At 45.2% G+C, this 27,386-nt stretch overlaps 1 protein-coding gene across 1 annotated transcript; it reads right to left on the minus strand.

Moving 5' to 3' along the window:
* Positions 1–6,706: 6,706 nt before the first annotated feature.
* BATF3 (basic leucine zipper ATF-like transcription factor 3) lies at positions 6,707–12,786 on the minus strand. The gene is made up of 3 exons (XM_054023713.1): positions 12,464–12,786; positions 9,851–9,955; positions 6,707–7,345 (listed from the first exon to the last, which is right to left on the minus strand). Exons 1-3 carry the CDS (start codon positions 12,533–12,535, stop codon positions 7,160–7,162), a joined length of 363 nt encoding a protein of 120 aa, XP_053879688.1. The 5' UTR covers positions 12,536–12,786; the 3' UTR covers positions 6,707–7,159.
* Between the last annotated feature and the right edge of the window lie 14,600 nt (positions 12,787–27,386).

The raw sequence follows: 27,386 nt of genomic DNA on the forward strand, positions 1-27,386 counted from the left end.
CTGTAGTCTGCAGATCTTTTTTATGTGGTTTTGCTGTTTAAAAAACATTGCAGGTCTATGTCAAATACATCTATGAAAACCTCGCAAAACGTTATTTTTTTATTATTAAAAAATCTGGGCACTTTGCTGATCCCAAGAAAGTCTCCTAAGACTCCAGCTTTAGAACCTCTGGACTCGGATGTCCATTTCATGAATCAACTGTTCTGAATATAAAAATTTACAGTGACAAAACCTAGACAACATCAGGTCAGTGTGGCATGCAGGTAAATGAGAGAGTTCCCTCACAGTGAGAGACACCTGAGAGGTCAGTATAGGGCAGATCTAATCCTGGATGGAAATATCCTGTAGAATATAAGAGGGGCGAGATCAAGAAGGTCTACAGAAATGTTATAAATTTATATAATTTAATAGATAATGAGATCACTTCTATACAACGTTTAAAGCAACCTACATGTGTAGATCTCTATAGCAGGGCTGCCATTCTCCATTACATTCTATAGGATAGTTTAAAAATACTATAGAGAAAACATTTCCTATTAAATTCTATAAGTCTTTTCCATAAGGAACCATCTGGGAAAGAGCGCATGAGTATCAGGCTCATTCCTGAGTAATCAAAGGGCTAACTTTTACTATGTTTTTTCTATTAAGCAGCACTCACTCCAAGTTAGTTTGTAACTATTCTTGAGTTAAACATTACCCCACCTGAAGTTTGTTAGCAGGAACCCTGAGACGCTTCTGAGGCATTCATGGGTCTGATCCCTCTTCCACTGAAGTAAATATAAAACCCACATTTTTGCACAGGATTAAACCCTAAATTCTCCTCTCTCTCACACACACATACACACTGCTTAATTTGTATGTATGTGAATTCTCCAGAGTTTTGTAAAATGTTTCTCCTATGGCTGTGTGACAGTAACACTGAGTATACATACAGTAATCTGCTAACCTTCCTTCAAGAGAATAACAGTCTGTGTAACAGTAAATCAAACCCACCAGTTCTCCTGCTTATCAGACATGCTTCCTTCCTGTGACAGGAATGATACCACTACACTGATGGGAAGAGGAGAGAAGGGATTTTTTTGTGTTTGCTTTATTCATCACTTTCACTGATGCGCTTAGGAAGAAATTCTAGACTGATTCAAAAACGGAAACCCCAAGCGCGGTGCACTAGAGCTGTTGCCTTTGGACAGGAAGCACTGTGGTTTTATAGGCTAAAGGTTATGCCACTTCTAAATATTTCTACGCTGAGTGGAGGTGCAAGTTCTCAGACTTCTTCCTTCAACACCCAAATGACAAGCACCAACTGCACACGTTTGCCTGCTTTCACAGAGTACAACCTGGATGATATAACTCTACTTTGCATAATGTCCTTCAGAATAACTGTGTTCCAAAATTATTGACAAAGTAATAGAGTTACAGCGGTAAATAGGACCAAACAGTAATTAAGAGGTACAGGCAGAGGCAAAAAGATAACATCTGAAATTTGATGGAGAGATACAGGTAGGCTTTCCAGATGACAGCAGCTGCAGAGGAGAACACTCTCACACCAGCAGGGGCTAAAGGAGGAGCAGAGAGTAGACCAGTGCTAGTCTATGCGAGATAGTAAAGAAGGGAGGAGAGAGAGAGACACAAAGTCTGTTGGGGAGGCTGCTGCAAGTCCATGGAAGGTTTATATAAAGAGGGCAGTTCTGAGCTGGATGCTGAAATGATTATGCAGCCAGTGGAGAACGAGAGTGATGTGGTTATGACTTTCTGTATATGTGACAGGGTGGAGACAGGATTCTGCACATGCAGGAGCCTGGAGAGGGTGTGGTTTTGGAAGCCATTGAGAAGGGAATTGCAATAGTCAAGGCTCAAGAAGATGATGGCATGCATGAGGATTTCAGCACAGGGAGACTCAAGAGAGTATGCACAGGCAAAGCTACAGAGATAGAAGAGGCAGATTTGCTGAAAGAGGAGAGGTGAGAAGGGAAGCAAAGTTTGGAATCAAGGATAATACAAAGATTATAAACTCTGAACCCAAACAGAAGGACTGCATGAAAGAGGGAGATAGAAGAGCTAGAGATGGATTTAAGGATGATCTTCTTCCCCAAAGAAGTCCTGCTGTCTTTGAAACATTTACCTGAAAGAAGTCAAAATGGAGCTCCAGGTCAGCCAATCAAGGCAGAAAAGGGATGGATAGGGAGGAGTCATTAAAAGGAGCAACACTAGGATATTGTTATGTACAGCGGAGTATCATCAGCAGGGGTCCCTGATTCCAAGATTCCACAGCTGCAGAATCCACCCCTCCCATCCACTGCAAGAGAACTGTGCTTCAGAATCCGGGTTTTAAATTTTCAAAAATATATTCTTAGGGCTCCTGGTTATGAAAGTGACTTTGAAAACATGAAGTGAGTGTAAATTGATATAGCCATGTGCCCTTGAGCCTGGGTGGGCCATCTTCTTTTTCTTACTGTTCATGACAGTTTATACTATACTAGGCTCAAGGGTTTTCCTTTATTTTCACCCAGCGGAGGAGTTCAGGTCAGAGAAATGGCACTGAGGGGAATATGTTATAGCTGCCCTCTGATTTACAAAAAATGTACTCATGAGGACATCAAACATTACAAGCAGTGATGCATTTTCCCCAACCTCCCCCTTTTCAACTCTGCACAGTGGGAAGTGCTGTCTAGGTGCAATTTTACAAAGCTACAGAGATGACTGAAGGACAGGGCTTTTTGGAGGGGAAGGCAGGATGGGTGAGTTCAAGAATGTAGCTAATTAGATCACAGGCCACTGAGGGTATACACACTTGTGGCTGACCAAGTGAGCTGACTCATGCTCATGGGGCTCTCGCTGCCGGGTTGTAAAACTGTGGTGTAGATGTGTATGGGCTCAGCCTGGAGCCCAGGCTCTGGGACACTCCCCACTCATGGGGTACCAAAGCTCAGGCTCCAGCCCGAGCCCAAATATCTACACTGCAATTTAGAGAGACAAGGTGAGTGAAGTAATATTTGTTATTGGACCAACAAGAACAAGAAGCTGCACTGAAATCACATCTAGAAGGTTGTAAATATTCATAAATATACATATGGGAGATCAGTGGAAGAAGTAGTTTCCTTTTTTTCTCCTTAAATGTCTAGCTCAAGGTACAAAGTCAGTGTCTATTATAATCAAATTAAAGGTTTCAGAAAGCTTGACTACTATTTTCTGTTGATTTTTCACCTTTGAAGGCTAAAATTGGTTTTCAGAGAGACTTCAGGCATTCTGGACATCACCGAAATTAATAGAAAGACAACGTTGGATTGGGCCCAATCGGTTAATTGAGTGTTTTTTAACTTTGGTAGACTTGATCCGCATGCATTTTGCTTCTTCATTGTGATAAATAGAACATATAAGACTCACCACCATAACAACAAAATCTGGACAGATGGCAAACTTCACTATGTATTTGAAAACCACAGTCAAACTCACATGTATTGTACATCCATATACAACAAGGCTATGACTACATGGTAACACTCATATGTGCCATACAACTGAAGACAACACTTACTACGCATCCCTCACATATACCGTACATCAGAAAAAAAATAGCTCAAATTCAGAGGGAACAAATCAAGTTTTTTGGAAGTTTTCGAAAGCTAGGACATGACTAGCTAGGACAGGACATTTTAGCACATACACAGATTTAGAATATATATTGCAATGGTGTGTTAGTCTGCTCCAAAGGGGGAGGTTTGGATTTGATAAAGATATTTTTGTTGCTTAGTTTTACAAAGGAACCTTTTCCTTTCTGTTCGTCTTCTTTGTTGTATTGTAACAATCCGATTATCCCAGCCTCTAGAATAAATTTCTGTTTTTAAATACATTACAAACCTATACCTCATGAACAGTTCATTCGGTTTTTGTAATCACTGTAGCCCCAATGTTGATCTTTTTATTTATCCTATGTGAGACTCTGCTTTATTACCTCAGCTCTCTTGTTGCCATGCATGGACTCAAACGTCAAACTAACTATAAACAGACAGCAATATTCAATTTATTTGTGGAATGTTGTTCATTTTAACTAATTATTTTTAAGATGCCCAAAGGCCTTTGAATTTTGGGCACCAAAATTTTTGGTAAGTTACCACTCTATTATTAAATATAAGGATGATGCATCAACATCAATGTCAACAATATCATACACACTTTGGTGACAGAGCTGGAAAAATAGTCCATTTGGTCTGCCACTTATTGTGCCTTTTGCTCTTTACATAATGAACATAATAGTTCTAAGGAGATTGTGGACTCCCCATCACTGGAGGTTTTTAAGAACAATTTGGACAAACACCTGTCAGGGACAGTCTAAGTATACTTGGCCATGCCTCAGCATATGGGGTACTGTGGATGACCTGTTGAGGTCCCTTCCAGCCCTACATTTGTATGACTCTATTATTCTATTTCTAGATTCCATAGTAAAATAAATGCCAAAGGAAGCCTAAAATGTTCAATTATAATGTCCTTTTATAAACATCTCTGCTTTTTGACAGTGTATCAAAGAGAAAAAACGAAGCAGCCCATTACTACTTCATTGTTATTCAAATGAGCAGAAACAATTCAAAAATGATGCCTTGATCTATTTTGGTGTGTGTGGCTGAGCTAGATCCATAGCCTGACTCTTTAATTTGGCTTTTAAAATCAGAGTTCCTGCTAATTTGTATCTGGGTGATTGCTGAACACAAGCTAGTGTTGCTGGGGAGCAAGAGTGGGGGTGGGGGCTTTACCTGGACATAGGGTTAGTATATTTCAAGTTCACAACTAGAGGACACCTTTGGGGGGGTGGGGAGGTGAAGGAGGAGCTGGAGGGGGATTTGGGAGTGCTGGATGGAGTGTGTGTGTACTGGGAGGGGGTATTTGGAGGTGCTGGAGGGGCATGTGTACTGAGAAGGGGATTTGGGGATGCTGGAGGGGTTTATGTGTACTGGGAGGGGGTATTTGGGGGTGATGAAGGGGGTATTTTGGAGTGCTGGAGGAGTGTGTATACTGGGAAGGGGTATTTGGGGTACTGGAGGGGTGTACGTGTACTGGGAGTGGGTTTGGGAGGGTGCTGGAGGGGTGTGTGTACTGGAGGGGGGTGCTGGAGGGGTGTATGTGCTGGAAGGGGTATATGGGGAGTGCATGTGTACTGGGTTTTTTTGGGGGTGCTGGAGAGGTGTGTGTGTACTCGAAGGGGTACCTGGGAGATGTTGGAAGGGGTACCTGAGGCCTCACTGTCGAGGTGGGGGGGCAGTGTCGTGCTCCCTATCACAGTGGCGGGGAGGCTGGCCCAGGCCCGGGACACAGTGCCAGCCTGTCTATGGCAGGGAACCAAAGCCTGGTCCTGTCACCCCTCCCAGACAGGTTCTGAGGCCCCGCGGCAGGGCAGGTGGCCCAGCCAAGAGGCGCTTCGTGGCTCCACTTACCTGGCAGGCTGGGCTAGGGCAGGCAGGATCTGGCATCTGTGGATGCAGGGGAGGGACCAATCGGGGCATGGAGATGGCTCTCTCTGAGCTGCAACCTCTGCTCCACAACGAACAATCCTGGACACTGCCTCTTATTTGAAAAATCTGCCCGGACAGAGGGTGGGCTACCAAAAAAGAGGTCACGTCCAGGAAAACCTGGGATCAGGCAGCTTCAGCTCTAGGCCTCTTACTCCTCAGTTGCCAACTCCCTCCCAAGCAGTGCTCTGTTCTAGATACCTGTAATTCTGGTCAGACTGTGCAAGGGATCCCCTGCTGGAAGGAGGCTCACATTGCAGCCAACTGGTGCTTCAGCGGCTGAAAAGTCAGGCAGGTCTCCTTCATCCTGTAGCCAAGCTTTTATCTACCGACCATACCACCAACTTCCCTGTGGAGACAGGAGGCAGTACAGCAGTAATTTGAACCTACGTCTCCCACATCCTGGGTGAGTGCTCTAACCACTGAGCTATTGGGCAAAAGGGGGACACCACCACCATCTCCTCTGGCATCTTTTGCGCAGGTTTAGGCATGCTATCAGTACACCTATGGGATCAGGCCCCAAAGGCAACATAGACAGGGGATTGCCTACTTGATAAGTCCTGCTGGGGCTTAGGTGAAAGTTAAGCACTGAGCTGCTGGATGGGGGCAGGATTGAGGCAGCTGTGCACACCAGGTGCCAAAATGTAGGCACCTTGGGGATTTGGTGAATGCTAGTGGCACCTAAATGTTGGGCTTAGGCACGTAAAGTGGCAGTTAGGCACCTAAGTCTCCCTGGTGAATCTAGCTCTAGATGTGTAATGGATAATAGGGAAAAGGACAACTAGTAAATTACAAAACATACAAACAAACCACAAAACAAAAAAACCCAAAGGGAATTCCCTCTGGCAGAATTCCACTGGCTACAGTGGCTTTGCTCCTGGGATGAATCTGGACCCCAAACTGCCTGTTCTGCATTTACTCCTTGGAAAGTGGGCACACTTCATGCAAGAATGAGAATAAAACTCTTTGAGGATTGATGGCTTGGGTGATTAGGGAAGTGAAGATGATCTACACTCAGTTGTTACACAAGCTTCAGAAGGGAAATCAATAAAGCTTTTCAAACATCCTGAAGCTGGTGATCAGCAAATAATAAGGCACACTGAAAGCAGGGAGATTAGCATTAGACTTTGGATTTGACAAATGAGCAGATGTAAAGGTGTTCGAAAGGCATTGGATATTGAAGAAGGTGGGGGACACCATAAAGATAAAAAGAGCACATTGATTTTATTAGCCAAACCCCAGTGTAAACAAAAAATGAGCAGCCAGAATATTATATATATAAGATCTATGGATGACAATCTAACAACTCAGAAATAATAGCCAGCAGAGTGTGGGGTAAATCAGATTCTAGCCTATACCGCTATTTTTCTCCAGAGTTTCCATCCTGTAAAAGCAGATTGTATCATATTTTGCCATTTATGAACATGAAACAGTGTATTACAGGTTCTAGAAAATAAATTGTAGCTCAGTCTTGTTCTCCCCACACTGACCTTTTTGATATTCAGAGGATTTAGAGATGTAAAGGCCTATTTGATAAAGTCCATCCCTCTGCAAGAGGGATATACCTGCATTGTGGTGAAAAAAAGAAGCTGGATCTTTAAATCTCTCCCATTTACGTGCAACAATAACCAGCATTTAAAGGCAATAAGGAGGAGCTCTCATCTTGGCAGGCAACTGGTGAGGGCATCAGGCCTGGGTATGGTCACAAAGTTCATGGAGCAGTGCAATAAAGGACAGATCTTTTCATGATCCTTCAACACCTCGCTCAGGTGTTTCATCTCATCTGTTAGCTTCCCAATCTCTCTTTTCAGGGAGGTATTTTCTTGTTCAAGGCACTCATATTCCTGGAATGAAAAAAGGAAGCCCACTGCTAATAAAAACGTTCCTTTCAGTGCCTTCACCTGGTTTTAATCAAATGATAGCAGAATAAATTGTTGTTTCTGCTTATTTAATGTTTTTGAAATCTAACATAAGAATCAAAATACTAAACTAGCCTAATAAATACAGATGCTTGTAACAATGCGACTGTTACTATCCATGTTCTTACTGAGCTACAGTTGTGGGCCCAGATCCTGAGCTGTGGCCACGAAGCATGGAGTCCCACTCAGGAGGGGATTGCGAAGGTAGCATTTAGCCACCTTTGCATTCTCCTGATCCTGGGCTAATCTACGTTGTTCTGGTTCCCCCATCACAAATTGTTGTAGCCTAAGGGTGCTCTAGGTTGTGCTCACTAGCAAAGGCCCAAAGGGACCCTTCTGGCAACCAGTGATTGCAAGAGTGTGGGCTGTGACCAGAACACCCAGCTTCTTTCCCCAGCCATGTCCTCTGCACAGGTTGAAGGGATGGGGGTGGTTTAGGAGTTCCACACCATCCAAAGATCCTTCCACACAGGATACATCCTCTGTAGGCTGCAAAAGGCAGTTTTGTATTGCCTAAAAAATCAAAAGTACCCAAGTTAAACTGGGCAGAATCCTGGTTTGCTTTGGGAAACATGAGTAGTTGGGCAACTGCCTAAGTGCTAAATCTGTGCCTGGGGTTTCTTCCCTTTCAGGCTGTACAATGACTTGTGTGGCTGGAAAGCCCAGATTGGCCATGTAATACCATGGAAGCTACTGAGCCCAAAGTCTGGCCCTGATAGCAGCTAACTCAGCTCTACATCTGCATTTATGTTTCAGAATGAAACTAAGCACTACTTTCCTTCTACATTATCTACTATATAAATTAATGATTACAAAATTGAAAAACAACTGTGAGACCCTCATTTTCTGCTATCATCTGCTGCTCATCTGGGACTTGAGTAACTTGCTAGAGACCTTGTAATATAAACTGAACTGGTATATATGCTGGAGGGGCATTATTATTAACTAATTATTATTATTTGTATTAGTATAGCGCCTAGGAGCCCCACTCATGGACCAGTACCCCCACTATGCTAGGTGCTGTACAGACACACAACAATAACACAGTCCCTACCCCAAAGAGCTTACAACCTAAATATAAGACGAGACAACAGACGGATGCAGACAGATGAGGGAATACAAGGAAACAATGAGATTATATTGATCGGAATGAAAAGGCTGTGGGACCAGTGTTTCAGTGCAACTTCAGTTATTCTCTGATTTTCACTTTCAATTGAATGTGGGTTAGCAAACACTTCCACAGAAGTTCCTATCTAGATCAACACAAGCTGTCCAACCACCATGACCACTGTACTTATATAGCAAGAAAATAATCACTCATCATATTTTCCTAACTAAAAAATGAAAATATCCCACAATCCAGCAAGTGTAAAATATCCCTCTGAAGTTATCTTTATTATTCCCCCTTTAAAATGTGTTTGAATTTAATGCTCACAAGAGCACTATGAAGAATCAAATATGCAGGCAGGTTCGATGCTGGTTTCTAAACACTGCTCTGCTTTGCACCCACGTCAATCCTGACCCACACCCTTGTTATTCCAGTCCTGCTTCTTACCTGAGCAGAGACTGCCTATGGGAATGAATTGTAGAAGAGTTGGAGGCATTCTGTAGTAGACACCAGGGGAAGAAAAGCGCAGACATTTGGCATTTTATCTCTAGAAGTTGGTATAATGGAACCTAGGTATGGTGACCCCATTACAAGTATTTCCTGCACTTCACAGTGTTTTGCAAGGACAAAAGACATCATGAAAAATTGTCTTCTGTGGATAAATTTTATTTTCACAATGTAGAAGACAGAGATAATTCTGTGCTGAATTGGGCCCTGAGAGCTGCATCACTTACATAAAAGCATTAGTAGCATAGTAGTAAATATTTATAGTATGGTGGTGCCCAAAGCCCCAGTCAAGCTAGAAGCCTCATTGTGCTGGCTGCTGTACAAAGACAGAAAAGAGACAATGCCTGCCCTGTTAGATTTACAACTGAACAGACAGTAGGGCTACCATATTATATTAGTGATGCTGAGGGCTTGTTAATAGGATTTCAAAAAGGATCAGACATTTATATGCACAATGGGAACATCCACAGTTTAAGATAGGATAAAATATATATAAGGTATCTAAACCCTCAGACTTCAGTGACTTATTGGAGTTAGCAGAAGCTTCCCCATGGGAAGCTTATTCCTTAATTGTTCAGTATAAGGTTCTAGCACCACTGGCAAGTTCCAGATGTTTCAACGTAGGGAAAATATTGGATTAGACAGCTCACCAGCATGGTCAGTATGGTAATTCATATGTTTTTACACCAAACCCAAACTTCCTCATGCTGGATTAGTACGAAAACCACCCCAGATCTGTTTAAGAAATGCATAGTATTGTTAAATTCTGCACACAACGCTCAAAAGGCAATGCAACATACGAAATACCCATTCACCTCATGGAGTTTGTCTGCTTTCTGCGTTTGTTTCTTCCGGCTTCTCTGGGCAGCGACTCTGTTTTTTTCTCTCCGTCTTATCTTCCTATCATCCTCTTCGGGACTCTGAAAAACCAAACCAAACACCTTGCTATTGTTGTTTTTTTAAAAAGTGCACTGAGATTCAAAAAGCAAGGAAATAACTTTTAGTGAAAATAAGCAAACAATCTGGTGTGTTTCATAATAACAATATTTCATTCTTACATAATCCTCTCCATCCACAGATCTTAAAGCACTTTGCAAAGGTCAGTAAGTAGCATTATCTCCATTACACAGACAGGGAAACTGAGGCATGGAGAGATTTGTGGCCTGATTTTCAAAAGTGCTGAGCACTTGCTGCTCCTATTGACATCTGTGGGAGCTGGGGTTGTTGAGCAAGTCAGTGGCACAACGAGGACTAAAAACTAGAGGCCTGATTCTGTGGTACCCTGCATCAAGGGGGCTGGAACTAGGGGTGCTGTAGGTGCAGCAGCACCCCCGGCTTGAAGTAGTAATAATAACCAAATACATGGTTTCCCCACGATAAAAATTATTCCAGTATCCCTGCCTGTATCTTGTAGCCACTTATACCAGTGTATGAAAAGTAGATATAAAACTCTACCGATCAGAATAATAGTGTTTTATGTCCACTTAATCCAGTAGACCATGTGGTTTTCCAGAAACAACCTTGTTGATTACATAAATCGCATATAATACACATGCTACCGTGTCTTTGAAATTTACACAATCACAGATGTTTTTGGATTTTTAGAGAGGAAAATCTCCTATATAAAATATCTTAGTAAGAGATCCTATTTTGGATTAATGTTTTCCTGTGTTGTTCATACACAAAATCCACTCACAACCTAGAAAATAACTTTCTGTTTTCATTATGGAGTCTTGATCATGGTTTGTGGAGGTTTGGGGAGGCTTTCCATTATAAACCCAATGATTAACTCTCCCTCGCATACCTGAAAAATTCTCCATCTGGTCTGAAATTTCATTTGCTTCCTCTCAGGCTGGAGCAGAATTTTATATATATTAAAGAAATCGGGTAAATAAGCTTGCCTGCTAGCTAACAATGCCCAGCAACAGTTGTCTGCAGATCTAAGTGTCATTTGACTTAGACAACAATAAGATTTGTATAGTCCAGAGAAAGCACACTCATCACCAAGCTGCAGCATAATCTGCAGAAGAGTGAGCTAGGATTGGGGAGCAAGGGGAGGAGTTCCCTAAGCATGCTGCAAATATTTCCCTACAGCTCTGTAATAGGACAGGATCAATTGCCTTTCATCTTGGTTTGGAAAGAAGACACAGAATTCATCCCAGCATGTCAACGACAGTGTTAAGGCTGCTGGCGGTGGCTGCTGTTGCTCCTAGCAATGTTTACTCTGTCAAGTTAACCACTGTTTCCTCTCTTACAAGGAAGATTTATACAACAGAGCAGAAAGTATTTAAAACTGCATGTCCTCGATTGAAGAAGCTGTCCTGGTAGGAGCTGTAATGCACTGCTATCCAGACGGCTAAAGTCCGTGAACTGAACTCATCTCTGAGGTAACACTATTGAAATAAATGGAGTCACATCAGTGATGAATTCCACCCCATGTGTCAGATATGTACAGGAGAGACATATGTCTGTTTGTGGTTTCATGAAAGAAAGGGCTAGAGCGGGCAAGAGGAGCGCCCATGGTAATTACAGATCCATGGAAAGAGGGCATCTCTTCTGCATCTTCTGCATCTTCCCTATGGGGTTAGAGATTACAGCACAGGCACGTCCAGGCAGGAGTTAGTGTCCCAAGACAAGGTCAGGACTACCAATGCCAGCATCAACGAGATGCTGCTCTTTATCTTGGGAAGCATGGAAGCAGCCATTTCTCTTAGGGTTGCCAACTCACCAGGATTGTCCTGGAGTCTCCAGGAATTCAAGATTAATCTTGAATTAAAGGTTATATCATGTGATGAAACCTCCAGGAATATGTCTAGCCAAAACCGGCAACCCTATGTTCTGATCATCCTGTCTCCTACCTGTACATCCTGATCCTGGCTCCATCCTGAGAATCTGCCCCGCCAAGAGGAGGAGAAAAGCCTTCTCCGCCTGCACCTCCCATCTGACTCTGGTCACTATGTTATAGGGGACTCAGCATTATGTATTTGGGACCCAGTTCCAGCTGCGCCCTAGATCAGGACATGGTCCTGTCAAAAGTGATCCCCAGGCTGGACTCCTGATCTACAGCCTCAGGAATGTGGAGGTGAAGGATGCTATCTATGGTTGTGAGGAAAACATTTCCTTATGTGATGTGATTTGCAGGGAGTCCATAAAGGATAAGCAGCAATTGCTCAAATTAAGAGAGAGAGCGAGAGAAAGGACCCGAGGCGAGTCGGTGCCAAATTGAAGACAAGCACTAAGCGCTCATCACAACGCACTTTGAGGGGCACCAGCTACCTTTGTACAGAGGCGGGAAATGGGATGAGACCAGGGAAAGGCTGCCGAGTTCCCTGCCCACGCCCTCCCGTGCTTCTTCACAGCCGGCTCCCGCCCCAAGCCCCGGCTGCTGCGCCACTCGGACCCCGATTCACCCTCCCCCTGCCCGGTACCTGCGGCTGATTCCCATCGGAAGAGGCGCTTCGCTGCAGGACGCTGCCCGAAGCCGGTACACCGAGCGACATCCCGGGAGCTGCTGAGCGGCCGGGGCCGCGGCGGGAGCCCAAAGAGCAGCCACGCTCCCCGCACCCCGGCCCCTGCCAGCGCACTCCTGTCCCCAGCCTCGCTAGGGGGAAACTCCGGCCCGGGGCATCCCGGCAGCCTGCACCTGGCTGCAGCGGCTCGCACGCTCTCTGTGCTTCCCCAGCCCCCGGGGAGGAGCCGCCTCCTCTTCCCGGATCCGGCCGCGGCCGCAGCCTCCGGGAGGCAGAGCCTGGGAGTCCCGCACTCGCGGTGGCGGCAGCAGCAGCTCACTTGTCAATTTCATGGAAGTCACGTGGCGCCCTTTGAAACTTAGGAGGGAACTAGTTGCTAAACCGCAAGGGTGGCTGCGTGGGGAAGCGAGAGGGGCTGCGGAGCACAGCCAGGCGGGGGGAGGCCAGAGCTCCCTTCCCTCGCACGCCTCGGGGGGCTCGTGAGAGCGATACTCCGAGCCATAGATACCCTAGCACCCGGGGGGCAATTTGGGAAATAAGAACTGAAGGCTACGACCAGCACCGTAAAGCAATTCCTTGGCGATGGGAGCCAAACTTCCCCACCCACTAACTACCTAGCAAGGAGAGAACATGTAAGAGGGGGCTGACGGGAGGGTTTAGTTCAGCTCCTTAGAGAGAAAACTCAGGTCCCGCTCTGAAGGGGGACAGGGATTTAGGGGGTGCTCAGATCCGGGGTTTGGACTTAGCCCCATTTCTACAATGACATGTTTTAAGGGCTAGAAGGAGGAAGAGGAAACTGGATCACAATCCTTAATACGCTCCCTCCGGCACAGCCATACACTGGCTTAGATGGATTCTTTAGTGGGACAGTGAAACCATCATTTCCTGTATATAAAAAGGGTCTATCCTGCCAACAGGACAGTGATAAGAACAGTATAAATGCTTAGCAAGGAGGATGAATTTTCAATCCATAACTTTGCTAACTACTAGAAATCATGGACTGAATAGACACACTGGATTTATGGCTTATTATACGAATGTATAAGGCACTAACAACCCTCCCAGCTGCCTGCCTTCTCCCCCTTTTCCTTCCCTCCCACAGGAGGGGTGTTAACAGGCCAATTCACTTTGAAGGGCCCTTGTGATGTGTTAACTACTTATACTAAACAATCTGTTCAACTCTGGTATTTAGCTGTGACACTTTGAGTTAGGCCTTGTCTACACTACAAAGTTTTGCTGACAAAAGGCAACTTTTGTTGACAAAATGGTGATTGCGTACATCCTGCGATGTGACTTTTGGCGGTAAAAATGCCCTGTTTTGGCAACAAAATACAACCACCCCAATGAGAGATTAAAGGTATGTCAATACTGCCCACATTACAGTCCGGTCGCAGCAGCGCTGTGACATGGGCAGCGTAGTGACGCTTTATCACCGCCGGGGGAAGAGCTGTCCCAGTGATAAAAAATAACCACCCCAAACGAATGAGGGGTGGTAGCTTTATTGCTGCGAGCACAGCTCCCGGTGATAAAGTGCTGTCTCTACTGGCGCTTTTCAGCACTAAAACTTTTGTCGCTCAGGGGGGTGTTTTTTCACACCCCTGAACGACTAAAGTGTTAGTGCAGAAAGTGGCAATGTAGACACAGCCTTACATCTTTTTCCTCTAAATGTTTGTTGACAAAGTGCCAGTGTAGATATCATGTTTGATTTTATCGCTTTAATTGGCCTCCAGGAGGTGTTCCACAATGCCCAGCGGGACCGCTCTGGTCAGCAGTTTGAACTCCGCTAGGCTGCAGCTAGGAAAACAACCATCTGCCCCTCCCCCTTAGAAGCCCCGGGAATTTTTGAAATTCCATTTCCTGTTTGCTCAACCTGGAGAGATCTCCTCGCATCTTCCCAGGTAAACATGACCGGTTATCGCAGCGAATGCTCTCCTGCTTCCGTTTAGACCACTGCAGAGCTATTGGATCTGCTCAGTATATGAGGAGAGGAGGCTGTGCAGTCCCAGCTACGCTTGAGCCAGAGGAATAGGGATACCGATATAGGGTGACCAGATGTCCTAATTTTATAGGGGCTTTTTTTTTTTTAATATGGGCTTTATTACCTCTCAACCCCAGTCCCGATTTTTCACATTTGCTATCTGATCACCCTATACCTATGGGCACATTTCTCGAGGCTTGTGTGAAAAGGACCATGATCGGGACATGCTGCAGTGCACAGCGATGATAAAGGAGCTGAGGCAGGCGTACCATAAGGCAAGGGAGGCAAACTGTCACTTCAGTACTTCACTTAAGACCTGCCGGTTCTATAAGGAGCTGGACAGTATCCTCGGTGGCAACCCCACCTTCGTCACCAAGAGCCCTGTGGATACTTCGGTGGGCCTGGAGGAGGTAGAAAAATGAACTAACCTGGAGAACATAGTCATTGATGAAGAGGTAGAGTTAGATGATGATATGGAGCTCCCGGCGAGGTCTGGCCGTGGGGCAGGCAGCCAGGAACTGTTCACCACTTCAGAGGTGTCTAGCCAGTCTCAGCAGTTGCTCTCCGGTCAGGGCCGGCTCCAGGCACCAGCTTGCCAAGCAGGTGCTTGGGGCAGCCACTCTGGAGAGGGGCGGCAGGTCCAACTATTTGGCGGCAATTCAGCGGACGGTCCCTCACTCCCGCTCGAAGCGAAGGACCTCCCACCGAATTGCTGCCGCAGATCGCGATCGCAGCCCTTTTTTTTTTTATTTTTTGGGCGCTGCTTGGGGCTGCAAAAACCCTGGTGCTGGCCCTGGCGCCGGTGAGCAAGAAGCAGAAGAGACGAGACACCTGGTAAGTGGCTTGGTTTATGTAGTGCAGAGGTGGGTTCAGAGCATAGAAATGTGGAAGGCTGGCTGTGTTTCCGTGAGGTGGACATTTCCCTGTGTAGCTAATCAGTACGGCGGAACAGGGTGTGATGCACGTGGAGATCTCACGGGAATCCTCCAGAGAGAGCTCCAGGAAAGTTTCCTGGAGGTACTCAGTAATCTTCTGCCGAAGGTTCCATGGCAGAGCAGCTTTGTTCCTTCCCGCATTGTAGGAAACTTTCGCGCACCATTCAGCAATCACTTGTGCAGAGACCAAAGCAGCACACAGGCGAGCAGCATAGGGAGCAGGGTGGAAGTCACAAGCATGTAGCAGATGTACCCTCATTTCCCTTCTTACCCTTAGCAGTGAGATGTCTGCTAGAATGACCCCTGCCTGTGGAAAAGCGTGGGAGAATTTTAGAATTTTTTCCCTAGTCAGCTGCACCACAACCCTTGCAGAGTGAGTGCTCTTTTCCCCATGTGGAGCGCCCCCGCCAACACTCACCATGCTTTGGGTATTGGCAGAGATGTGTTCTCGCCAAAGATCAGTGAGAAAGTAATTGAATGTTGCAAAAGGTGTATTTTACTGAAACGTTTCAATGCTATGCATGAATTTAGCAATCATGCTTCTGTGCACTGTTCCTTGTGCTTCAGCAGATATGGCCTTCAGGAACACCCCCACCCCCTCCCAACACACACCGGCCGAGTGTCTCCGCCAGCTAAGAAAGTGCCCAAGACAGAGCAAAGAGGACATGTTCTGGGAGGTACTGCACTCCTCCAATGCAGAGAAAAGGGAATGCAAGGAGTGGTGGGAAGCCAAAAGACAGGACAGAAAAGAAAATCAGGAGTGTGTTAAGGATGCTAGTAAGCGAATGATTAAAGTCATGGAGAAGCAAACGCAGATGCTTAAGTCCTTAATAATGCTGCAGAGTGAGCAGATCTGTGCCCGCTCTCCCCTGCAACACATTCAGAATTCTTTTCCATGCCCCCCCCCAACTCCGCCCACACAGTCCTTTCCAATTGCCGGGACTTCTCGGTTTTGCCTTCGCTCCACCCCCTTGGACAACTTTCAGAGCTGTGTGTAGGTCCAACTTTTATTATGAAAGTCTGCCCTTCTCTGGTACCTCCTTTCCCACAAAGCATCTTTGTGTGTGTTGTTTCTTGTGCAATAAAAACAAAGTTTTTGAATGGTAACTCATCTTTATTTGTTTTCTACAAATTGAGAGAGCAGGCACTACCAATACATACAAGGTCAGTTTATTCATATGCTTGCTGGACTGTAAGGCCCCAAATGTCACCATTGCTTCCTAGGAAAACTACATGTAATGTAACACTGCAGCACCAATCACAGAGATATACATTACTGGTTCTCATTTTCAAAGTGTTACCTCAAAGCCTCCCTGATTCAAATTGCCCCCCCCCCCCCCTTGAGGTTCTCTAACTGCCCTGGTATCTGGCTGCTCAAAATCAGCAGCCAAGCGGTCTGCCTCAACACTCAACCCCTGAGCAAACCTTTCACCCTTAGCTTCACAAATATTATGCAACATACCGCACGTGGCTATGACCATGGGAATATTATCCTCATTAAGGTCTAACCTGCCATAAAGGCATCACCAGCACAGCTTTAATCTGGAAAAGGCACCCTGTCATCCGGCACCTACTCAGCCTGTTGTTGAACCACTCCTTTCTGCTGTCCAGGTTTCCCGTGTAAGCTTTCACAAGTCAGGGCTGTAGGGTACCCTGGGTCTCCCAGGATCACTATGACATTTCAACATCTCCCAATGTAATCTTCTGGTTTGGAAAGAAAGTGCCCGCTTGTAGCTTTCAATACAGGTCGGTGTTTCTGAAGATACATGCGTCATGCACCTTTCCAGACCACCCCGTGTTGATGTCAGTGAAACTCTCACGGTGATCCACAAGCACCTGCAACACCACGGAGAAGCACCCCTTCCTATTGATGTACTGCGTCACAAGGTGGTCTGCTGCCAAAATTGGAATGTGTGCTATCACCCCTCCACAGTTAGGGAAACCCATTTCTGCAAAGCCGTCCACTGTTTCATACACATTTCCCAAAGTCATGGTCCTTTGTAGCAGGATGTGATTAATTGCCCTGCACACTTGCATTAATGTAGCACCAACAGTCAACTTCACGACTCCAAATTGATTCGCGACCAACCAGTAGCAGTCTGGAGTCATCAGCTTCCACACAGTGATTGCTACATGCTTCTCTACTGAGAGGGCAGCTCTCATTCTGGTGTCCTTGCGCCGTAGTGCTGGGGCGAGCTCTGCGCAGTTCCAAGGTGGCTTTCCACATCCAAAAGTTCTGTAGCCACTGCTCATCATCCCACATCTGTATGATGATACGATCCCACCAATCAGTGCTTGTTTCCTGAGCCCAAAAGCGATAGTCTACCCTATGCTCCTGCTCTGTGAATGCCAAAAGCAATCTAAAGTTGCTGCTATCCATATCACACAGCATGTCAGGCAACTGGGAGTCTTCTTCAGTTAGGAACTTCATGATTAACTGCACTGCCATCTGCGATGTCTTCATGACAGTTAACAGAGCATATGCGGGATCCATCCCGTCTCACAAAGATGCTGCGGTGCACAGCAAAGAAGAGCCGTTGAAAAATGCTGTGAAAGAAAGCCCATGGAATTTTGGGACAGAAAGCAATGTATCACGGGACATTGAGCCTGGTCCCAAGATGTGCCAAGATCTGCTCCGCCTTCCCACAACACCTAGCAACAGAAGGCGTGAAGCTGGACTGTGGGATAGGTACTGATAGTGCATTGCTCACACTGTCAATGATAGTGCCCCAACTGTGGATGTGCTGTGCTGACAGAGGGAGCGAGTGTGAATATGACATTCTGATTTTTATTATGCCGACTTTTGAGCATCAACATCACTTTTTTCAACAAAACTTGGTGGTGTAGACAAGGCCTCAGTTTCCCAGACAAGAAGAGATCGAAAGCTTGTTTCTTGCACCAACAGAAGTTGGTCCAATAAAAGATATTACCTCTTGCACCTTGTCTACCTAGAAAGACTAAGGGCTAGTCTACACTACCCGCCCGGATCGGCGGGAAGAAATCGATCTCCCGGGGATTGATTTATCACGTCTCATCTAGACGGATAAATCGATCCCCAAATCGACGTGCATACTCCCACCTCGTCAGGAGGAGTAAGTGCCGTCGACGGGGGAGCCACGGCGGTCAATTTGCCGCCGCCCTCACAGCGGGGTAAGTCGAAAAGGATACGTTGAATTCAGCTACGCTATTTGCGTAGCTGAATTTGCGCATCTTAATTCGATTCCCCCCCCCCCCCACCCCAAGTGTAGATCTAGCCTAAGATGATGTAGGGACAATCCATATCTTGCTATGCCCAGAAGCTACCTCTGGCCTCATTATTCACGAGGCTCTCCTTTCATCAACACATGCATTGCTATAGCTCCCTGAATGTTTTTCTTGAAAAATTATTAGTACAAGTCAAAAGTTCAAGAGGTTAAATTTAACATATCTTCATAGTGACATATATGAAACTTGATGATGATATGATACTACTACAGATGCAAAATGTTCCATGCTACTTAAAAGGAAGATATATTTGGTTTTACATTCCAAACTCCTCCCTGAATATCTGAGTCAACAGTTTTGCTTCTCTTTTAAAAATAACCAGAAGAAAAATGTTTCTCTGTTTCCCCCAAATTCTTTCCCCCACAAAATACACTGATCCAAGGCTCAGGATGGGCAATATTAATTCTTGCACTTCTGACAGGTTTGTGGTCTGATATTCTGTGATCCCTCAAGGTTACATGGAAGCTTGGTATGACTGAAAGGGAAGATTCCCAGCTTTGCAAAGAGAAACCTACATTTGTTTCTATTTTCAGAAGGTTCAGAGATATATATAGAGAAAAGCTATTTTAGGGTACTTTTAGAAATTTCCAAATCTATGATTAATTTTCTTATTTCTCAGAGAACAGTGCAGTTGGTCTCGTGGTACCTAAGGCAGACTGGCTTTATGAGTGGGGGAATATGAAACAACTCAAATATTTCTAAAGTAGTTTTTCTAAACATGAGGGGTGGATACTGAGGATATGGAGATGCAATGTGGTATTTACCTTTGTATGGACTGTTATTTGGGATAATCTGAATAATTCACTTGTGGCTTCACCCCTCATGGGTAATACACCCACTTCAAACTCATCCCAGCGAAACCTCCCACGTTATCACATATTCTCTATGGAGGGGATTCCACTGACATCAGTGGACGTTGGATCATACCCCCTATGCATAGTGGAATAAATTCATCCCTGGTGTAACAACACTGATGTCAGAAGTGGAGTGGACTTCAGTGCAGTTATACCAGAGATAAATGTGGGCCAAATACTACGCACATATTGTCTAGTCATAGATGTTTGAAAAGCCATTTTTCACATGCACTAGTCATTGTACCCCTTTATAAGAAGTACTTAGCACATTTTTCATTTAGATTCAAATCAAGTCTGATTGCTGAAAACATGCAATCCTTTTGTTTCAAGATTAAAAGGTTAATCCATGTTTATTATCCAAATACTATTTTAACAACATTATGGGGCACTAGTCTAACACTTCCACTTTTCTTTTCATCTTCAAATTATTTTTCAGACATTAACATATTGATTCTTCCCATACCTCTTTAAAACTAGGCAATGGATATTTGTACAGATTAAAATGTCTATGCACATCCAGTGCATATTTAGATGAAATATCTAAATATCTTGCTAATAGCATACATTATTTTGTTCAGCTATGAAATTCATAGACTCAAGCCCACGAAAAAACCCCAATAGATGCTGTAGTTGTAAAGTCTCAGCTAATCTATCATAATGATCTAATTGGATATGTCTACATTTTTAATTGGGTACTTCTGCATTTTTCTGGTATTCCCTGATCTTTTCATGTGATTCATACAATTTAAATTAATGTCAAGTAATACAGCTCAGAAATTAATGTAAAATATTAATTCAATTATATGGAATATAAAGCATTAAGGCTAGGGACTTGATCCAGGACTCATGGAAGTCCATGGGAGTCAGATGAAGGCTGGTCCAGTGGTTAGTGCATTAGCTTGGGACCCTGGAGACCCACACTCAACTCCTTGCTCTAGGCAAGTCACTTTGATCCAGCTCCTCAAGAGTATTGAGACACCTAACAAAATTGATTTCAGTGGGAGTTAAGCAGACTTTGGGAGAGAGAATTCCTGTGTTCTAAGTCCCAGCTCTTACTGTATTGCTCAGGCAAGCAGCTTAAACATCCCCTATCTCATTTTACTCAACTGCAAAATGGGCACTGCGACAGCACATAGCTATATCAAAGAGCCTAAGAGGTGTCTCAACATTTGAACCTCAGACGACTGATGCTAAAAGTATTGAGCGGCACTAGCCAAATGCAAGGTGATATACAGTAGTTGACACACAAACAATTTCATTATTTGGTTCTCCCTGTGCACACACAAGTTCCATTGCCATCGCCGGAAGATACAAGTGCATAAGAGGAGAGTAGATGCATCTATAATTGAGAAATGACACACATTTGAGGCTATGTCTACACTGCAGCTAGGAAGTGTAATTCCCAGCTCAGGTAGACCTACAAGCACTAGCTATAGTTGACCTAGCACCTAAAATTATCAGAGTGGCCCCCGCGGCACAAGCGGTGCTTGGGCTAGCCATCCAAGTACAACCCCAGCTGCGATTCTAGGTACTTGGGAGACTAGTGGCTGGAGCCACTGTGGCCACACTGCTATTTTTAACATGCTAACTCACGCAGAACTAGGGCACATCTGTCTACCTGAGCTGGGAATTACACATCCCAGCTGCAGTGCAGACATATCCTTAATTGCACTGAAGAATTTGGTTTGGTTAAATTTGGGGAAAAACTTTATTACATACCTAGTACACTGTAAATTCTAGAGGAGAATCTTTTTTGTCAATGTAGACATATTCAATCCTCTTTCTTTAGGAGTTCTGGCTAAGCACACAAGAATCCTGCTACTTCGTAAGTCAGTTCAAAACTTCCATTGACTTACCTGAGAGTAGGCTCAAGGCCCAAATCATAACAGAAATGCCCCTGAATTATATGGCGGGCAACTATAATCCAGTTCAGATTTACAGTTTCAAATCCCAATTTGAAATACTTTATTTTATAATATTTCAAAAACGAAAATTGAGAAATAAAGATCAGACAAGGCCTTCAGATTTCACTTAAAATCATGCAACAGGGGAACAAATAAATTGTGGCTCTAAGAAGGAAAATAGAAAATAAATTTTAATAATTGTGGAAATCAATGTAGTTCTTCAGAATGACGTTTTAAAAGATTGTTCCAAAACAGGATGGGATATTCTGAATGCCAAGGATATGGAACATGTTCATGCTCCCCTAGCTCTACTCAAATGAGCAGAGCTGTTCAGATCTTGCTTATGTACACATTGTATAGAGACTGTAGGCCAATAGCATATTTGGTGGGTAGGATGGATTTTTTAAATTTGGCTGATAGACTGAAGCAATGAACCACGTTCTACTGATGGAGACAAACTTTGTAGCAGATGTTTACTTGTTAAAAGAGCATCCAGCCCTTTGTAAGCCAAAATCAATATAAACACATGGATAGATTAGTAAATGTAGGAAAAAACTGAAATGTTGTGGGAAAGTTGTGTGTAATGCTATATGCAGATTGTCAAAGGCAATTGGCAGCAGGATTGATTTCTCAGCACTGCCAATCTGCTGCTGTTTGCCAAAGATCTTTACAATTGGCCTCCAAAAAGGATGAGCCAGAGAACATTTGTTTGGTGGGCAGCTAAACACCACATGGATTGTGGTTCCTGGTTTGATCTCCAGTGACCTGTTATGGAGCCTCTTAGCAGTTAAGTTACAGGGGGTGGTAAAATGGATTAAACAAAAGTTTTGGGTTTTCTGCAGAAATTATTGGCTTGTATGATGCAGGAATTCAGTTTAGATGATCATACTGCTCTGTTCTGGACTTAAAATCCATGAATCTAAGATAATCAATGTTGATGCCAACTGTCCTCCTGAGAATTGTGCTCAACTGTCAATATTTTACTAGCTTTACTTTTAAAATATTCATACTTTAGAGAGCACACAAGTAATTCTCACTTGCTGATGCAATCTGAGGTTGCGAGATGATGTGCACTGTAGGGTGGAGGGCTCAATGCATCTGTAATTGCTGTTTGGGAATTACCAAACCCACTATGAAGGCTGCTTTACTGCATAAAGAGATGAGAGGGTTGACTTTAAAACAATTCTATTCTCAACACCTGTTCTCCACTGCAACATTTTTTTCTTAAAATTTGCAAGTACAACTTCTGCTCATGAAAGCAAGGGGCTTGTAGTAGACATGAAACATGCTTGTTTCAAGCAAGCAGTGTTTATGCTTCACACATGTAACTGCGTCAATGTACCTTCACAGACATTGGCTATACTACTGCCACTGTAGTCCTGGACTCCAAGTTTGAGCAGAGAATGCCAGCTATGCCAGACTGTATGATGGTTTTCTGAGCTACAGGTAAAAGAATGAGATCAAACACACTGAAGCATTATCATAGGTGCACTCTTTTTAGTATTGTCTTAAAAGAGAAGACAAACTTATCCCCTCCTTTGAAGAAATCCACATAGGTTATTCGGGCAGAGAACTCTGAGGAGTTTCCAAGGGATTGTCCTGGTGTACATGGGGTGAGGGTGGGGGTGAGTGTGTGTGGGGGTGGGAATTGAACTCTAATATCTGTGGGTCTGCAGGGGAAAAAGCCCCATTTATTGAGGATGCAGAGAAACACTGGACTTTTCCCTCTATGGAGCTTTCCTGCTTCTTCACCAGCACATCTTTTCCAGGAGTTATGCCGTAATTGATTTTGATCCTCCCTGGGGGTAGAGATATAGTTGCAGAGAGGATCCAGCAAAAGTTAGTACTGCACTAATACCCGATCTGTTTATCAGGGACAATAGTACTGGGGAGAGTGGTGTATTTAAAATTGAGTCAAAATGGCAAGCTTTCATTGTATGTGTAAGTGGTTTCCTGATCCTGCCAGCAGGCTAGGGGGCTCCGTGAGAAGTGTGCAATCTGCATCACTCTTGTGCAGCCAGTCTGCAGATAGCCAGCCTAGAGTATGGTGAGCTGTTTTGGGGTTCTTAGGGATTAGGGTTCTGAGTTATGAGAAAAAGCAGTGTTATGGTACAAACTTTCAGCAAGAGCATTTTGTGTGTTTATCTAACTTCTGTGTATATATGCTGTGAACAGGGCCATCCCTAGGGAATGCGGGGCCCAGGGTGGAAGTGACAGATTTGTCTCTTCCAGGACTGACCCCGCTGGCCAATTGCACCGGCTCATGGGGGCCCAAAGCACAGGGCCTGGAGCGGTTGCCCTGGTTTGCCCTACCCAAGGGACGGCTCTGGCTGTGAACATAATAGGGAGAGAAGTTAGTCCCCTGCTAAAGCCAACCCATACCAAATCTCCAATCCTTTGGAGCTCTGACAATGGAGAGTTTCCAAGAGGTTCCAGAAGGACAGACAATACTGCAAGAGACAATCCCCTTGAGAGATCTGGTTGCATAAGGTCTCCTTCATTCACAACAACAAAGGAAATGAAGGGGGTCAAAACTTCCTTAGAGAGCAAGCTTCTGTTTAGTGCATAAGAAAATATATAAGGAACTTCTGCTGTGGATTGGAAGTATTGTTTGAGCAGAAGCACATGTGCATGAGAAAATTTGTCAAAGAGAAAGGGAATCCAGAAAGCAAAGACTAGTCATTTGGGTTTACAACACAACATACAAAGTTTTGTTGTGAAAGTTTAGCAGCAATTTGTTTACAAAGAGTTAACTTGCAAACTATTCACACTATAGTATTCAGAGAGAAATACTGAAGCATCATAGGCAATGCACATGCAATGGTTGCTCTGGAGGGAGGCAGAATTAAGTTTGACATAGTCTGAAAATATGGAATTAATGTTTTTTTTTTTTTTTTTTTTTTAAACAAAGTTTATAGTAATTTTAAAACAATTTAAATTTTACACCTTATTTCACACTTCAAAGTTCCAGTAATGTTTTTACACTTAGGCCTTGTCTACACTACGAGAGTAGTTCGATTTTACTTAAATCGAATTTTTGGAATCGATATTGCAAAGTCGAACGTGTGTGTCCACACTAAGGACAGTAATTCGACTTTGTGAGTCCACACTAACGGGGAAAGCGTCGACATTGGAAGTGGTGCACTGTGGTCAGCTATCCCACAATTCCCGGAGTCCCCGCTGCCCATTGGAATTCTGGGTGGAGCCGCAAATGCCTTCTGGGTAAAAAAAATGTGTCCAGGGTGCTTTTGGGTAACTGTCGTCATCCGTCCATCACTCCCGCCCTCCCTCCCTGAAAGCGCCGGCGGGAAATCAGTTCGCGCACTTTTCTAGTCAGTGACAGCGCGGACGCCACAGCACTGCGAGCATGGAGCCTGCTGCAACCATCACTGCAGTTGTGGCCGCTCTCAACGCCTCGCAACTTATCATACACCTTTCCCTGAGGCAGATGCAGAAAAGTCAGGCGAGGAGGCTACGTCAACGCGGTGATGGCCTGAAGTCTGAGAGTAGCACAGACCTCTCAGAAAGCAGGGGACCCAGCGCCGAGAACATCACGGTGGCAATGGGTCATGTTGATGCCGTGGAAAGGAGATTCTGGGCACGGGAAACAAGCACTGAGTGGTGGGACCGCATAGTGCTGCAGGTCTGGGATGAATCCCAGTGGCTGCGAAACTTTCGCATGCGGAAGGGAACTTTCCTGGAACTTTGTGAGTTGCTGTCCCCTGCCCTGAAGCGCAATGACACCCGGATGCGAGCAGCCCTGACTGTCCAGAAGCGAGTGGCCATAGCCCTGTGGAAGCTTGCAACGCCAGACAGCTACCGGTCAGTCGCGAACCAGTTTGGGGTGGGCAAATCTACCGTGGGGGTTGTTGTGATGCAAGTAGCCAAGGCAATCGTTGATGTACTGCTGCCAAAGGTAGTGACCCTGGGAAACGTGGAGGCGATCATAGATGGCTTCGCAGCGATGGGATTCCCAAACTGCGGTGGGGCCATAGATGGAACTCACATCCCTATCCTGGCACCGGAACACCAGGCCAGCCAGTACATTAACAGAAAGGGCTACTTTTCCATGGTGCTGCAAGCACTGGTGGACCACAGGGGACGTTTTACCAACATCTACGTGGGATGGCCGGGCAAGGTTCATGACGCTCGTGTTTTCAGGAACTCTGGTCTGTTTAGACGGCTGCAGCAAGGTATTTACTTCCCGGACCACAAAATAACTCTTGGGGATGTGGAGATGCCTATAGTCATCCTCGGGGACCCAGCCTACCCGCTAATGCCCTGGCTCATGAAGCCCTATACTGGCGCCCTGGACACTGAAAAAGAACTCTTCAACTACCGGCTGAGCAAGTGCAGAATGGTGGTGGAGTGTGCTTTTGGACGTCTCAAGGGGAGATGGAGAAGCTTACTGACTCGCTGTGATCTCAGCAAAACCAATATCCCCATTGTTATTGCAGCTTGCTGTGTGCTCCACAATCTCTGTGAGAGCAAGGGGGAGACCTTTATGGCGGGGTGGGAGGTTGAGGAAAATAGCCTGGCTGCTGATTACTCACAGCCAGACAGCCGGGCGATTAGAAGAGACCAGCGGGAAGCGCTGTGCATCCGGAAGGCTTTGAAAGCAAAGTTCCTGAGTGAGCAGGGTAACCTGTGACTTTAAAGTTTGTGTATTGAGAAGCTAAACCTGCCCCCGTTTCTTTACCCAGTTAATGTTGACTATCCTATCCAGTTACATACCCCCTTCACCCCACTTCCAACACACGTTTCAAACTAAAAATAGTTCTACTTTGTTAAAGCACACCGTTTTCTTTAATACTGTATTCGCGGGAATTTTTTAAAACTGGGACGCAGACTGTGGTGCGGAGCGGGTGTACTGTAGTGGCGCGAATGCAGCTTCTAAACTCAAGGATTGACAGGCTCCGCTGCGGTGGGATGGTTGTTTCAACGGAGCCTGTCACCCCTCCTGATAGGGACTGTGTGTATGGGGGGGTCTATGTGACTTTGTGGCAGGGGGAGGACGGTTACAGATCCCCTGCTGTGTGGCTCTGTGATCCTGCCTAAGGACCGCCGCTTAAGATCTGTAACTGCCCTCCCCTGCCACAAAGTCACAGAGCAACCCACCCCCCACCACATAACATGAAAACAACCTCCCAGACTAACCAGGGTAACTAGTCACTGCATCACTGCACTATGTATGTGCCCTGCTGCTGTGCCTGCCCCCGACTATATACCCTGCCAAAGGTGACTGTCCTGTCGAATTACCAACCCCCTATCCCCCCCTCCTCCAAAAGAACATGATGGAAACAGTAGTTAACAGAAACGTATTTTTTATTATCAACCAAACATGGAACTGGGAAAGTGAAACTTGGACGGGGGCTTGTGTCAGGAAGCGGGAAGGAAAGAACTTGTCAAATTTTGGGGAATGAGAGCCTTCTGCTGCTCGAGCTCTCTGCAGGGGTGGAGTGAGAGTTAGCAGGGACTCTGCCGCCTCTCCTTCTGTGCACTTTGGGTGAGGGGAGTATGGGACTTGGTGGCGGGGGAGGGCGGTTAGAGATGGACTGCAGCGGGGCTCTGTCCTCCTGCCTCCGTTCCTGCAGAACATCCACAAGGCGCCGGAGCGTGTCCGTTTGCTCCCTCATTAGTCCAAGCAGGGTTTGAGTCGCCTGCTGGTCTTCCTGACGCCACCTCTCCTCCCGATCCATGTTGGCTTGGTGCATTCGGGTCAAGTTCTCCCGCCACTGGGTCTGCTGTGCTGCCTGGGCTCTGGAGCAGGCTATAAGCTCCGAGAACATGTCCTCCCGTGTCCTCTTCTTCTTATGCCTAATCCGCGCTAGCCTCTGGGAGTGTGATGACAGGCTAGGTTGTGAGACAGTCGCAGATGGGGCTGTGGGAATGGGAAAAAGGGAGTGAATTCCTCAGAAAGATAAATGTAGTTGTGAACAAAGAACA

This window comes from Malaclemys terrapin, chromosome 3 (genome assembly GCF_027887155.1).
Source record: "Malaclemys terrapin pileata isolate rMalTer1 chromosome 3, rMalTer1.hap1, whole genome shotgun sequence".
Classification (NCBI taxonomy): Eukaryota; Metazoa; Chordata; order Testudines; family Emydidae; genus Malaclemys; species Malaclemys terrapin.

What these genes read in the sequence shown, in the direction of transcription:
- BATF3 (XM_054023713.1), bottom strand. Translation starts at nt 12,535, where the DNA reads ATGTCGCTCGGTGTACCGGCTTCGGGCAGCGTCCTGCAGCGAAGCGCC. An exon ending in CCGATGGGAATCAGCCGCAG is followed by an intron (nt 9,956 to 12,463) that starts GTACCGGGCAGG and finishes TTGGTTTTTCAG; the next exon opens with AGTCCCGAAGAGGATGATAG. An exon ending in AAGCAGACAAACTCCATGAG is followed by an intron (nt 7,346 to 9,850) that starts GTGAATGGGTAT and finishes TTTTCATTCCAG; the next exon opens with GAATATGAGTGCCTTGAACA.